The sequence below is a fragment of the Esox lucius genome, chromosome 9, assembly GCF_011004845.1.
Source record: "Esox lucius isolate fEsoLuc1 chromosome 9, fEsoLuc1.pri, whole genome shotgun sequence".
Lineage (NCBI taxonomy): Eukaryota > Metazoa > Chordata > Actinopteri > Esociformes > Esocidae > Esox > Esox lucius.
The window spans coordinates 9648013-9663902 of NC_047577.1; the positions used below are offsets into that span (position 1 = coordinate 9648013).

General features: G+C 39.3%; 1 protein-coding gene across 5 annotated transcripts; it reads left to right on the top strand.

Annotated features, from left to right (window-relative positions):
* Positions 1-761: 761 nt before the first annotated feature.
* On the top strand, positions 762-9701 carry LOC105012070. Of its 5 annotated transcripts, XR_004576157.1 has the most exons (12): positions 976-2503; positions 2941-3291; positions 3403-3648; positions 4337-4427; positions 4529-4583; positions 5003-5223; positions 6396-6425; positions 6629-6666; positions 6760-6814; positions 7192-7334; positions 7501-7587; positions 9193-9701. XR_004576157.1 is itself a non-coding variant. In XM_034294280.1 (11 exons), the coding sequence occupies exons 2-10, from the start codon at positions 2449-2451 to the stop codon at positions 6804-6806; spliced, it is 1134 nt and encodes a 377-aa protein (XP_034150171.1). In that variant the 5' UTR covers positions 976-2214; positions 2395-2448; the 3' UTR covers positions 6807-6814; positions 7192-7484. The 5 variants fall into 5 exon arrangements, 3 of the variants coding, with proteins under 3 accessions (XP_034150172.1, XP_034150171.1, XP_034150173.1); XR_004576156.1 differs by lacking the exon at positions 9193-9701 and having other exon boundaries at positions 7501-7739; XM_034294280.1 differs by lacking the exons at positions 7501-7587; positions 9193-9701 and having other exon boundaries at positions 976-2214; positions 2395-2503; positions 7192-7484.
* Positions 9702-15890: the final 6189 nt, after the last annotated feature.

Here is a 15890-nt window from a genome sequence, read left to right on the forward strand (position 1 = left end):
GGATGTGTGGACAGAATGTATGGACAGGATGTGTGGGGCCCATCAGTAACAGGCAACACGTCCTATCGATGGTCCTTCTTTCAGAGTTAGCCAGCACATCTGTGTTGTGTTAAGTTTCTCATGCCCATTTCCCATCACCTTAAAACCCCAGCTCACCTGCACATATTTTGATCCAATCAATGACTGGCACAACCACACTGAAGCCCTGAATGCCCCCTGTGTTTCCCATAGTCGCCCGTCCCTTTGCCAGAACACGTCGTCCCAGTTACTCACTGGGAAAAACCCAGAATACCGCCACATTGTTCTGTCTTCCAATCCCAGTGATCCCACTGCCTGTCATTCGATACCCAGTTTGACTGTTTACCCTGGTGATCACGGATGATGCTGCCAGATGCCTCGAAGCGATTTCACTCTGCCCCATGGGAGCTCAAGGTATCGCATATGATTGGCCCAGGGGCTTTGTGAGGGGCGCAATTGGGTGTCTCAGCCTCTAACACAATTGAACACAGAAGCTATCTGAGCAGCGGGCCCCATTTGAGTTCTGTGTTTCATAGATCGGACCTTCAAGCTGACAGAGTGATGCATGCTACAGGAAGGAAGATGTCCTCATCAACTACTTTTAGACATGTATCAACTATATTGAGTCTCTCTGTAAGCTGACAAAACCCACGCATAAAAGTGCAGACATATCCATGACATATGTATAATGTCAATGATATATCTGCAGTTATTGTGCAATGATGGTGTTTAATAACTTTTATTTACCAGAAAAAGATTTTTCTGGTGAACACGACTTGCGGTCCGTAGGCACTATCGATTTTCATTAACAGGTTTGTTTATCTAATAAACTGACTACCGAGTCTATGCTTGGCCAGGTCCGAATCCCTGGCAAAGAATAAAAGCTATAGTAAAAATAGACAAAAATACATTTGATAGTAATGCCCATGATAATTACTGGTTAATCAGTCAACAGAGAAATGCATTACTCTGCACAACTTTTATTTTGAAAGTGTCATCCTGTTTGATTGGAGTAGGAGTATGTCATGCATGCTAATGTCTTAAAGAGGAAGGAAAGGATAATTTTGTCTCAGCGACTTGTGCCCTGAATATGTTGGATATTGGCATACGCACGGTTCATTGTTTCTACATTCACACAGTTACTTTTAGATTCTATAGATATCTTTAACTAGACCTCCATCCTTAGCTCGCTCATCTCGTGAAATTAGTGATGCACCTTACGCTGTGGTAATAATAAACCCTTTGGACTCAATTCAATTGTCACGGTTCAAATAAGAATATTTTTATTATGGTTATTCAAACAGATTTGTTCCAATGTAGGTATTCACCAGACAAAGAGTGAGTTGTTGTTTAACAAAGGCCTTGGGAACAGCAGGAAGGATGTGGGTGGGTGCTATCTGGTCTCTGGTGTGGGCTGAATCATTGGTTTGCCACAAAAAGAGATGGGCGATGCAATTTAAAAATGCATGAAATATATGTGCTATTGTGCCATAAATATCTGTTTCAAGTTTAAGTGATGTGAGATATGCTGGAAGTTTGAGTCCAAAATATGAGTCCAAAAAGTGTCTAGAGAATTAGATTCAGGAAGCACACATTTCACTCTGAGGTTTCCATTAACACTCACCACATTAACTCCAGCAACAGAGTGTGGACAAACAAGCCAAGTGACATTGTCTCCCATCAACAAAGTGTGAGGACAGGAAGTGATAGTGACCTGTATCATCCCCTGTAGTTTGAGTGACAACCAACACCATGCCTACGTCTGGTAAAACACTGAGTTCATTCCAATTCTCTGCTATCAGTTATCATTAATGTGCCAATAGGACTACAAGTCTTTCTGTGTGTAGTCAATGTTGTCCTTGTTTCATCTATTGGATGTCTTTACCTAATTCTAACCCCGGGCAACCCCATTTCAACATCTTCTAACTAGTTTAACGGAATATTCAGATCAGGTCTTCAAAGTTTTAAGTGTATCCGGCTGGGATGATTCTTTACATCACCACAGCAGATCTTACATTCCAACCAGAGCCGGGCATGTTTTCTAGTTCTAATGTATCTTAAAGAGGAAGAATGAAGAAAGAACTCCTCCCACAGCTACTTGGGACCAGACAATTTGTAATACATATGTGCCCACCACTGCCATCATGTTTCCTCCTTGCCAGATAGTTGTCTTACAAAATTTCAACCCTTTGCTATGTAAGTATTTTTTACGAGGTCTTGCTATATTGTGTTTGGTACTATGTTCTAGAGAAAGAAACCATCTTTTTATTGATGATAATGATAATCAAAGGAACCCAGGTACTGTGAAGCATTACAAAGTATAAATGTGTTTTCAGTGTTACACAGACAGTTTGATCCGTTCATTTTCATTTGTAGTGATTGTTCACCTCTCATTTGATATGTGATGCAGAGAGAGAGAGAGGTAAAACAATGTCTTTGAGAACAGCTGGAATTGTGTTGATGGTCATATTCTGGTCTGTGACAGGTATCGTCTATTTTCTTATTAGCTGCTCTTTTTGTACATTTAAAGGCATTTCTAAAACACATTGAAATCATAATGCTATTGTGTTCTGTTAGGTTTGTTCTGTTAATGTGTTCTGTTACATGTGTTCTGTTAACATGTTCTCTGTCAGGTGTGTTCTGTTAGGAGTTGTCTGTTAATGTGTTGTGTCACATGTGTTCTGTTAACATGTTCTCTGTCAGGTGTGTTCTGTTAGGAGTTGTCTTTTAAGTGTTGTGTCACATGTGTTCTGTTAACATGTTCTCTTAAAGTGCTCTGTTAATGTGTTCTGTTAGGCGTCTTCAGTTTAAACAGTTATTTTTTTACTCACTGAGCAAATCTCACAGCAACAGAACTTTTAGTTTGAGCAGAACAGCATTGGGGTTTTCATCATTTCCCAATGTGACTTTCGTTGGTCCTAGGTCAGGACTATGGTGTGACCTACACCACTCACAGTATCTGTGCCTTGAAGGGGTCAACAGTGGAGCTGAGCTGCACCTACAAGTATCCAAAAAAGGATAAAGTCACATCAACCTTCTGGTTCACTAGAAAAGATTCTCGGGGGAAATTTGTGAGTCTGAGAGATGATGATGACTACAAAAGTCGTGTGAAGTATAATAATGATGAACCAGAGTCCCGTAAAACTACGGAGAAAAGACACTTCCTAACAATCGGGGGAGTCAGAGAGAGCGACTCGGCTAAATACATGTTCAGATTCATCACAAGTTCAAATAAATATTTTGGAAATACAGGCATCAGACTTTCTGTCTCAGGTAAACCATTATCATTTCCATCAATAACCATAGGTATGTAATATGAATGTCTTTATACTGGTTGGAATGGTTGGCTGTTGTAATAAAACTATTGGGTGTTTTTAATAAAAGGCCTGCAGGTGACGTTTCCAAGCACAGTGATAGAAGGACAGGGAGTTTCCCTGACCTGTAGCCCCACCTGTCCTCTAACTGACAACTCCAAACTCTCTTACATCTGGTACAAGAACGGACACCTTCTAACTAACGAACACAATGACCTAAACCTACACACAGTCATTGGTGACGCGGACAACTACTCCTGTGCTGTAAAAGGCAGAGAGATGCTCCGCTCTCCTGAATTTACTCTCAATGTCAGATGTAAGTAGCCTCATCATTGAAAATCATTGAAAATGTAAGCATTCAAAGGACTGCTACAGTATAATTACTACAGTACTACTACAGTATTCAGAGTCGGGCAGTTTTTAATAGTATTTCAACTATTTTTGTGTATTGACTGAGAAGTATGAGTCATAATCCCCATAACACCTTGCGACAAAAGTCAATTAATCCAGATGAGATTTACATGGTTAACAAAAACACTCAGCTGGAGTAAGCCTTAACCAAACACAGAGCTTATTTGAAGCGATTCTAAAATGTCTTATGGGATAAATGAATGGGGAAATGCAAAAGGAATAGTTTTTCATTTATTTTTTGTTCCTCCAACTAAGCCAAATAATTATGGTAATTGTTCTTTTCAGGTGTTCAATTCCACATTTTATATTTTGTAATTTTGCAGCAGCACTTATTCAACTGATATATAGAAACAACATATTACAGGTATAGTCAGTGAAACATGTCTTTATCTAATGTTGTTGCAGTTTGCCCATCGATTTGATTTGAATATCTTATATTGTACTTGAATACATAGGGTCTTCTGGTAATTCAGCATTTTTATTTTTATTGTTTTTTTAAATTCCCCACAATCCTTGTCAGTGGTCTTGTTCCAAGGCACAAGCTCCTTGAGAACAGATTTTAATTTCCACCCCTTTTTTTGTTTAAATTTGAGGGGAACAAACATCTTTGAGGAAGCCAGTGGCAGGAATCACAGTGATTGTTCTGTTTCTCATCTTCTGTCTCTCTGGATTCATCTGGTCCAAGTAAGCATCACAACTCTTTTGTTTATTATTTTGTAACTAATCTTATTGTTCAGTGTTTATTTAGTCAATCATTTATTCCTTAATTTATTCATATAAATCAGGAGAAAGGCCTTCAAAACCACCAATGACACAAGAGACATATCAGATAATGGGCAGGTGAGTTTACATTTGTTTGGTCTGCCCCAGTAGAAGCTGTGTCTGACATCTTTCAACCATCAGAAAGAATCTGTTCCTATAGAGTCCCCAGATTTACTTACTTGAGGATTCATTAGCGTTAGCATTAGCAACACTCAGATATTCTTTATCACAAATAAAAGCCATCATTAAACGTTAGAAGGCAATATAGTTAACAATCTAATCTCTAAAAAAGAACAGTATTGGAAAGGATATTTAACATAAAATGTACACACTAGATCTTTGACTATATTGCCTTTATTGTTTTCAATGATGGCTTTTATTTTGAAAAATAAATTCTAATTTAGTGCTGCTAGCATAACATCCTGCTGCTAGCAGAACAGTAATGAAGCCTTGTATGGCCATCACTACTAATACTGTCTCACATCTTTCCCTGTCAGAGACAGTCTGCCCATGTGTATGAGATCATCTCAGACTTGGCCGTGGCCCCGACTGCAGCACAGACAACAGACACAGTCAAACAGGAAGACGCCTATTACAGCAGTGTTCACTACAGAAGCCAGGACGTGCCTCTGTACTCCACCGTCCAACTGCCTGAAGCCCAGAAACAGGAAGGCCAGCTGGCTGCTGCAAAACTCAACCACCCCAGTGCCCCCATCTAGTGAGCATATTCTGCCATTTCACAATAGTATGTGCCTGGGTCTGCCAAACTATACAATACTCTTAGGATGCATGTTTTTATATTTTTATATCAGGCACATTATTTTATTAAAAACAATAATAATATACGAGGGGGCTAAATGACATGCTTAAACTGGTTGTGACAGGTGTCCATAGTAACAGTTGTGGTAAAAACGTTGTCATCTACTTTGCAAATAATGGACTGAGCCATTACAGAGGGAATACAAAATGAAGACATCCTTCGTGCTTATTAAGACAGTTGCTAAAATTATCATATTTACAGGGAGGAACAAAACTTATTTAAATGTATTTGATTCTCTGCCAAAGACGCCATCCAGTTGTTAAGTCTTTTGGTTTCTATGGACATGACCCAGTCATTCGTTCTGCCACTACAGATGTGATTTAGTCATGATGACAGTTTTTTGGGTCCATAATAAAATTTCTTTGGGTAATAGCATTTCTTCTTGCTGACTCACAAGACATGTACTGCCTTTTGGGTGACACACGAAATTCTTGTTACTTTACATTTCATTAATTACAATTTTAAATGTATTATAATGTTACACATTGTTTTCACAAGAAAATAAAAAATAACAGCAGTATCCATCTCTTTCAGTTGTATTAAGCCTGTAGATTGTGTTCTACTCTAGGAGCACAGGTTTTAAAATAATGCCATATGGCAAGTATAAACAGACTGTCTCATTCATTAATGTAGACCATGTACCAACCACAACCCTGATTGCTTTTTTATCAATGTCACTCGTATGTTCTGTTTGTATGAACCTGGTGCTGTGCTACATACAATGACTGTCTTCTGCATGTTCTATGTACCGTTGCCATGTCACTTCAAATGGAGCTCCCGCGCGTCCTGTTTCCATTGACCGTCCATGAAATGGTTCTGCAGCGTGTCTGTAGTCCACCATGGGTAGATTCAGTACATTCTGAAAGGCTCACACCCGTGTCTGTACGAGATCCCACATTGATCAGTGCTTGACGGAGACGGGTGTGTAACTGGTGGTGTAAGGGGTGTGAATACTTTCCGCATGTACTGTACTGTAGGCCAACACACTTTTAATGACATGCATATTTATTCATGTTAATATGTCAACAGTCAAAGTTACAAATGTGTTCAAATGTGTTGTTTTTTCCTAGTTCAATACAGCTCCCCCTTCACTTCACGCTGTAAGTACGTTCAACTTGAGTATTGGATCAAATTGCTGATGAACAGGTTTTGATAATAAAATGCATTTGAAGAAACGCTAACATGGAAGCATTGCTACAGACACTACTGTTCAATAAGTCTCTCAATACATCTAGCTGGTTTTAACTACGGTTGGAAACGCTGTCTGTCGCATTGAGACTACAGCAATTCTTCTGTTTCCCAGGGCCAGTTCAACCTCACTCTTAGGCTTCATTTGGTTCAGTTGAGTAAGAACAATGTATTATCATCAATGTGAATATGGGGATTTTGGCTGTTTGATCATTTTATTGATTGATTCAATTCTTTACATAACAGCAAGAACGACTCCAAATCCACCTCTGACAGGCAAGAATAAGCCGTGACTGGACAGGTGAGTTTGACGGCATCAGGTGACCAAGAAATACAGCGGTCAATTTGCACAGATGGGACTCACTGCCTGAGAAATACAGTGGTCAATATGCACAAATGGGACTCATTGACTGAGAAATACAGTGGGCAGCATGTCGAGATGGGACTTTTTGACTGAGAAATACAGTGGTCAGCATGTAAAGATGGGACTCATTGACTAAGAAATACAGTTGTCAGCATGTCGAGTTGGGACTCATTGACTGAGAAATACAATGTTTGTTGTTAAGACGTGAGGCTAATTGACTGAATAAATGTACTATATTTTACACATTTGATCCAGTCCTTTGTTGACCCCAGATCTACTAAATGTTTACACTCTCTGACTTCTCTCCCCATCAGACAGACTCCAATCCTGTGTATAGCAACGTATCAGACATGGCCTTGACCTCTACTGCAGCACAGACAGCAGACACAGACAACCAGGATCTCCTCCAATATTCCAGTGTCCACTTCTCTTCCTCCAAGAAACAGGAAGTAACTCGGTACTCCACCCTCCAAGTTTACACATTGTATATTAACTTGATTTATTTAAGCCCCTGGCTCCTTTAATATAAGTCGCATAGCATCTGCCTTTTTCAATTATTAATGTGGTCCAAAGGGATGTTGAAATAATTTTTATGTAACCTCATCTGGTATGAATTTTGTTAGGAGGAAGTATAATGCGGTCAGGACGCCTGCCCAGATTACCAGTCCTTTTAAACCAACCACTGACCTGACTGTCTTCAGCTTTTCTTGGTCAGTGAGGTTTCTATTACGATTGGTACACTCTGTAATTATATTATATTATACCTGTTATTATTCAACTATTTTTGGTGGTTTATTCTAGAGAAAAACGATTGTTTTCAAATCTTACTGTAAAATGTTGTTAGTTCCGTATTTGTAATTTAGTTGCATGTTACAAAATATAATGTGTTTTAGATTTTCTTTTTTACATATTTAACTTTTCTAATTTCTAAGTAACAGAACTGTCCCTGTTATGGATTTTGTGTGGATTGTAATTGTATTGCTTTTTTATAACTTATTTTTGTTCCATTCAACACCAGTTTGAAATTTTAATATAGAAAATATAGAAAATAAATTGTGTGTGAATAGCCAAACACACATTCATCTTCATCTTTATTGGGCCTCTAACAAAAGTAAATTGCTTAACTTCATCATGTTTTTCAAAAACACATGCAAACAACCCTGTTTCCAAGCTATTTAAAATGCAAATAAAAACAAAATGCAATGATGTGAAAATAATTTATCCCTATATTTAATTGAATATAAAACAAATGTTTTGGAAAAATACATGCACGTTTAGAAATTAATACCAGCAACATGTTTCAAAAATAGTTGGGAAAGGGGCATATTTACCACTGTGTTGCATCACACAAACCCTTTTACTACATAGCCATGCTGTTGTAATATGTGCAGGATGTGGTTTGGTATTGTCTTGCTGAAATAAGCAATGCCTCAGTCCCTCTTAGATGAGCTCAAGGCCAGAAAATGAGTCAGCATTTCTGGATCTTGTTTCTTCTTTGCATGGTAGAGTTTTGTTTTTGTTTGTGCAAAGACAAACTGTGTTCGCAGACACTGGTTATTGGAAGTGTTCCTGAGTGATGTCCACTGCAGAAAAGTCTGTTCTTAATGCATTGCTTATTTCAGCCTGAGGGCCCGAAGATCACGTCCATCCAATATTGTTTAATTGCCTTGTCACTTGAGTACAGAGATGTGTCTGCATTCTCTGAGTCTTTTAATGCTATCATATACCGTAGGTGATGCAATTAGCAATTTTACCTTTGCAATTTTACTCTTGGCAATTTTACATTACGAAACATTATTCTTAGATCGTTGCACTATTTTCAATGCGAGGCCTTTCATAGAGTGGTGAACCCCTCCCCATCCTCACTTCTGACAGACCCATCCTCTCTGGAATCATCTTTAATACACAATCATGTTACTGACCTGTTGCAAATGAACCTAATTATTTGTGTGATATTCCACCAGGTTCAGATTGTTTGCATTGCACTTTTCCAGTCTTTTGTTGCCCCAGTCCCAACTTTTTTTAAACATATTATTCATCATCAAATTTAAAGATATTTTTCAAGAAACAATAAAACAGCTCAGTTTCAACATTTGATATGTTGTAATATTTGCTATTGAATATTGTCAGGTCCTGGCTGGGGTGCCTCCAGGCATCTCTATGGTCACTGGTGTTTATTATCCCCAATCAGAGGCAGCTGCTCCTATTTAAGTTGCCCTGTTTGTCTCTTAGTTGTGGGTCATTGTTAGTAGTTAGTGTTGTGTTTGCCACTCTTCAGTTCAGGGTCAAACACTCCTTTTGTTGTTTTGGTTAAGTTTGGAACGAGAAACAGTAAAAGGATCTCTTCCCTTCATTCTGCGCCCCGTGTCCTGCCTCCTCAGCCGTGACAGAATGACCGACCAAACCAGGACAATGTAGCAAGCCACGGCTGAGGAGACCCACCGTGTGTTTGAGAAGGTTTGGGGTCGATGTCCCTGGGTCCCTGGGTCCCTGGGTCCCTGGCCAGAGGATCCAAAGCCCCAAAGCAGGCGGCAACACCGGCGGAAACCAAGTCGGAGTTCCCGGACGCAGGCCCAGCGACCAGCCCAATAGATGTATCTATTTTTTTTTGGGGGGGGGGGCCCTGGGAGCAGGAGTATCCAGAGTCATCGGAGGAGGAAGACGAGGTATTCCTGCCACCACACTGGGAGGAGAGACTCTTCCGCCTCCCACGCTCGGGACCAGGTGCCACTTATGCTACACACCACGCACCAGGGCTCCTGCAACGGTCCCCCTGCCCGGAGCCTCCCTCGGAGGGGTGGGACGACAAGCCACTGTCGCCACCGACCCCCTCTGCTACAGTGTCTCGTCCTGATTCGGGGGTAGAGCTTCTCTCTGCTTCCTGTTTGCGTGTTTGGGAGTCACAAATAAAACTGCAACTTGAATTTACAAAAATGATTTTTTTATTGTGGTAGTAGCGAAATCTGTTTCCTTGTTGAGTCTGAAAAAGTCCATCATTGGCAATAACTTTACATTTCAATTTTGTTAAAACTACGTTTAATTTAGTGGGAAAGGGTGCACCTTTTCATTACTAGGCTGATTACATTGTGTGCTTGTATGCTGACACACTGATTAAATGGTTTGGACTCCCTCTACAACATTTTCAAATTAAAAAATTTTTGAAGAAATGTTTTTATAATTTCCCCACCGTATCCCAAATCTTTAACCCAGGAACTCCAGAATCTTAACCCAAGTAACCACTTAAAACCTGCAGCCCTGCCACCGGCACATATTTTGATCCAATCAATGACTGGCACAACCACACTGAAGCCCTGAATGCCCCCCTGGGCAACCCCATTCCCACATCTTCTAACTGGTTTAATTGAATATTCAGATCAGGTCTACAAAGTTTCAAGTGTATCCAGCTGGGATGATTCTTTACATCACCACAGCAGATCTTACATTCCAACCAGAGCTGGGCATGTTTTCTAGTTCTAATGTATCTTAAAGAGGAAGAAAGAAGAAAGAACTCCTCCCACAGCTACTTGGGACCAGACTATTTGTAATACATATGTGCCCACCACTGCCATCATGTTTCCTCCTTGCCAGATAGTTGTCTTACAAAATCTCAACCCTTTGCTATGTAAAGCAACCCTTTGCTATGTAAAGCATTTTTTTACGAAAGTCTGCATTATCTTCTTTAAAGAAAACCCCTGCTCTAAACACATTTCCAAATGTCCCCACTGGGAAATGTAGTTTATTGTATTACTTACACGTTTAGGTTTAGTTAATGAGTGAGTTGTTGTTTATGTGTCTAAGGCAACTGGGAGATACAAAAAAGGCCTTCGGAACAGCAGGAAGGAAGTTGGTGGGTGCTATCTGGTCTCTGGTGTGGGCTGAATCATTGGTTTACCTCAAAAAGAGAAGGGCGATGCAATTTTAGAATGCATTAAAATATGTGCTCTTGTGCCATAAATATCTGTTTCAAGTTTAAGTGATGTGAGATATGCTGGATGTTTCTTGAAGTGTTCCCTTTAAATAGACAACAGAAAGTGCTTCTCTCTTCTTACATAGAGGCCCATCTCACTTCTTGATAGAAAAGGCAAATATGATTCCAAAAAGTGTCCAGAGAAATAAATTCAGGAAGCACACATTTCACTCTGAGGTTTCCATTAACACTCACCACATTAACTCCAGCAACAAAGTGTGGACAAACAAGCCAAGTGACATTGTCTCCCATCAACAAAGTGTGAGGACAGGAAGTGATAGTGACCTGTATCATCCCCTGTAGTTTGAGTGACAACCAACACCATGCCTACGTCTGGTAAAACACTGAGTTCATTACAATTCTCTGCTATCAGTTATCATTAATGTGCCAATAGTGCTACAAGTCTTTCTGTGTGTAGACAATGTTGTCCTTGTTTCATATATTGGACGTCCTTACGCAATGTTCTTCTCAGGAGATATATTAATGATTATGTCAACATATTCATAACTCTGGAGTCGCTGTGATTCTTGTTCTGGCACAGTTCCTCCCTGAGATGACCATTTACGAAAGCCTGCATTTTCTTCTTTACAGAAAACCCCTTGCTCTAAACACATTTCCAAATGTCCCCACTGGGAAATGTAGTTTATTATATGACTTACACGTTTAGGAATTACCGGTTAGAGTTTTGGTTATGGTTGGGCGTTAGAGGTAGGTTAAGTTTACAAATAGGATTAGGTTAGGGTTTTTTAACTTAAGTTTAGGGTTAGGTTAAGATTATGGTCAGGTTTATGACAAAGGAATGGGAAAAATGGATTTCTGGACATGGGTTAGGTCCCTGTTAACCACAAGGATATAATATAATATGTGTGGGTGTGTGTTTCATGTTCTTTTTCAAAGCCAGTCTCTGTAATGTTCAGTTCAAAATAGCAATATCAGATAGTTAATTTACTGTTTTTATTATGAAGAGACAACAAAAAGCAGTGGGGTGTGATTGCATTGGACATACACAACAGTGTTATTTTTGGGGAAGAAAACATTTCCTCATTCTAACCCCGGGCAACTCCATTTCCACATTTTCTAACCATTTTAACTGAATATTCAGATCAGGTCTTCAAAGTTTCAAGTGTATCCAGCTGGGATGATGTTTTACATGACCACAACAGATCTTACATTCCAACCAGAGCCGGGCAGGTTTTCTAGTTCTAATGTATCTTAAAGAGGAAGAATGAAGAAAGAAACTCCTCCTACAGCTACTTGGGATCAGACAATTTGTAATACATATGTGCCCACCACTGCCATCATGTTTCCTCCTTGCCAGATAGTTGTCTTACAAAATCTCAACCCTTTGATATGTAAGTACTTTTTACGAGGTCTTGCTATATTGTGTTTGGTACTATGTTCTAGAGAAAGAAACCATATTTTCATTGATGATAATGATAATCAAAGGAACCCGGGTACTGTGAAGCAATACAAAGTATTAATGTGTTTTCAGTTGGATCGGTTCATTTTCATTTGTAGTGATTTTTCACCTCTCATTTGATATATGATGCAGAGAGACAGATGAAGCAATGTCTTTGACAACAGCTGGAATTGTGTTGATGGTCATATTCTGGTCTGTGACAGGTATTGTCTATTTTCTTATTAGCTGCTCTTTTTGTACATTTAAAGGCATTTTTACTAAAACACATTGAAATCATAATGCTATTGTGTTCTGTTAGGTTTGTTCTGTTAATGTGTTCTGTTACATGTGTTCTGTTGCATGTGTTCTATTAACATGTTCTCTGTCAGGTGTGTTCTGTTGGGAGTTGTCTTTTAAGTGTTGTGTCACATGTGTTCTGTTAACGTGTTCTTTTAAAGTGCTCTGTTAATGTGTTCTGTTAGGCATCTTCAGTTTAAACAGTTATTTTTTTACTCACTGAGCAAATCTCACAGCAACAGAACTTTTAGTTTGAGCAGAACAGCATTGGGGTTTTCATCATTTCCCAATGTGACTTTCGTTGGTCCTAGGTCAGGACTATGGTGTGACCTACACCACTCACAGTATCTGTGCCTTGAAGGGGTCAACAGTGGAGCTGAGCTGCACCTACAAGTATCCAAAAAAGGATAAAGTCACATCAACCTTCTGGTTCACTAGAAAAGATTCTCGGGGGAGATTTGTGAGTCTGAGAAATGATGATGACTACAAAGGTCGTGTGACGTATAATGATGGTGACTACAAAGGTGGTGTGAAGTATAAGAATGATGGACCAGAGTCCCATAAAACTACAGAGAAAAGACACTTCCTAACAATCAGGGGAGTCAGAGAGAGCGACTCGGCTAAATACATGTTCAGATTCATCACACGTTCAAATGCATATTTTGGAGAAACAGGCGTCAGACTTTCTGTCTCAGGTAAACCATTATCACTTCCATCAATAACCATAGGTATGTAATATGATTGTCTTCATAATGGTTGGAATGGTTGGCTGTTGTAATAAAACTACCGGGTGTTTTTAATACAAGGCCTGCAGGTGACGTTTCCAAGCACAGTGATAGAAGGACAGGGAGTTTCCCTGACCTGTAGCCCCACCTGTCCTCTAACTGACAACTCCAAACTCTCTTACATCTGGTACAAGAACGGACACCTTCTAACTAACGAACACAGTGACATAAACCTACACCCAGTCATTGGTGAAGCGGACAACTACTCCTGTTCTGTAAAAGGCAGAGAGATGCTCCGCTCTCCTGAAGTTACTCTCAATGTCAGATGTAAGTAGCTTCTTGGCACCGTGTTATACATGTGTAGTTATGTCTTGGGGCCACATTACATCCTTATTTCCTGTCATCAACATCAGATGGACCAAAGAACACCTCAGTGTCAGTCAGTTCCTCTGGTGAAATAGTGGAGGGCAGTTCAGTGACTCTGACCTGCAGCAGTGATGCCAACCCACCTGTGGAAAAATACACCTGGTACAAGAAGACTGTAACCTCACCAAAAGCATCAGGACAGAGTTACAGCATCACTAATATCACATCTGAGGACCGTGGAGAATATTACTGTGAAGCTGAGAATGAATATGGAAGTCTCAGCTCTCCCCTAGTGTACATTAACATTAAATGTAAGTATACCTAACATTTGATATTTAATTTAACCAATGCTACCACATCACACAAATGAAATGAAGCTTCATTGAATATATCATAATCATGTGGAGGAATTAATAAATGATTCTACTATTAAAGTTGTTCGATGATCCATAATTAATTTTTTATGTAATGATTTGTCAAACCCTGTATTGCAATTTATTGTCCCCCAGATGGCCCAAAGAACACCTCAGTGTCAGTCAGTCCCTCTGGTGAAATAGTGGAGGGCAGTTCAGTGACTCTGACCTGCAACAGTGATGCCAACCCACCTGTGGACAAATACACCTGGTACAAGAAGACTGTAAACTCACCAAAAGCATCAGGACAGAGTTACAACATCACTAACATTATATCTGAGGACAGTGGAGAATATTACTGTGAGGCTGAGAATATGATAGGAATCCAGAAATCCTCAATACGTTTGATCAGTGTAACAGGTAAGACATGGCTTATCATTGAAAATGTAGGCATTCCAAGGACTGCTACAGTATAACGACTACAGTACTACTACAGTATTCAGAGTTGGGCAGTTTTTGATAGAATTTCAATTTATTAACTATTTTTGTGTAATGACTGAGAAGTATGAGTCATAATCCCCATAACACCTTGCGACAAACGTCAATTGATCCAGATGAGATTTACTTGGTTAACAAAAACACTGAACTGGAGTAAGCCTTAACCAAACACAGAGCTTATTTGAAGCGATTCTAAAATGCATTATGGGAAAAATGAACAGGGAAATGCAAAAGGAAGAGTATTTCATAATTTTTTTAGTTCCTCCAACTAAGCCAAATAATTATAGTAAATGTTATTTTCAGGTGATCAATTCCACATTTGATATATTGTAATTTTGCTGCAGCACTTACCCTGGGTGACATGTTCAACTGATATATAGAAACAACATATTACAGGTATAGTCACTGAAACATGTCTGTATCAAATGTTGTTGCAGTTTGCCCATCGATTTGATTTGAATATCTTATATTGTACTTGAATACATAGGGTCTTCTGGTAATTTAGCATTTTTATTTTGTATGTTTTTTTAAATTCCCCACAATCCTTGTCAGTGGTCTTGTTCCAAGGCACAAGCTCCTTGATAACAGATTTTAATTTCCACCCCTTTTTTTGTTTAAATTTGAGGGGAACAAACATCTTGGAGGAAGCCAGTGGCAGGAATCACAGTGATTGTTCTGTTTCTCATCTTCTGTCTCTCTGGATTCATCTGGTCCAAGTGAGAATCACAACTCTTTTGTTTATTATTTTGTAACTAACCTTATTGTTCAGTGTTTATTTAGTCAATCATTTATTCCTTAATTTATTCATATAAATCAGGAGAAAGGCCTTCAAAACCACCAATGACACAAGAGACATATCAGATAATGGGCAGGTGAGTTTACATTTGTTTGGTCTGCCCCAGTAGAAGCTGTGTCTGACATCTTTCAACAATCAGAGAGACTCTGTTCCTATATAGTCCCCAGATCTACTTACTTGAGGATTCATTAGCGTTAGCATTAGCAACACTCAGATATTCTTTATCACAAATAAAAGCCATCATTAAACGTTAGAAGGCAATATAGTTAACAATCTAATCTCTAAAAAAAAAGAGTATTGGAAAAGATATTTAACATAAAATGTACACACTAGATCTTTGACTATATTGCCTTTATTGTTTTCAATGATGGCTTTTATTTTGAAAAATACATTCAGATTTAGTGCTGCTAGCATAATATCCTGCTGCTAGCAGAACAGTAATGAAGCCTTGTATGGCCATCACTACTAATACTGTCTGACATATTTCCCTGTCAGAGACAGTCTGCCCATGTGTATGAGATCATCTCAGACTTGGCCGTGGACCAGACTGCAGCACAGACAACAGACACAGTCAAACAGGAAGACGCCTATTACAGCAGTGTTCACTACAGA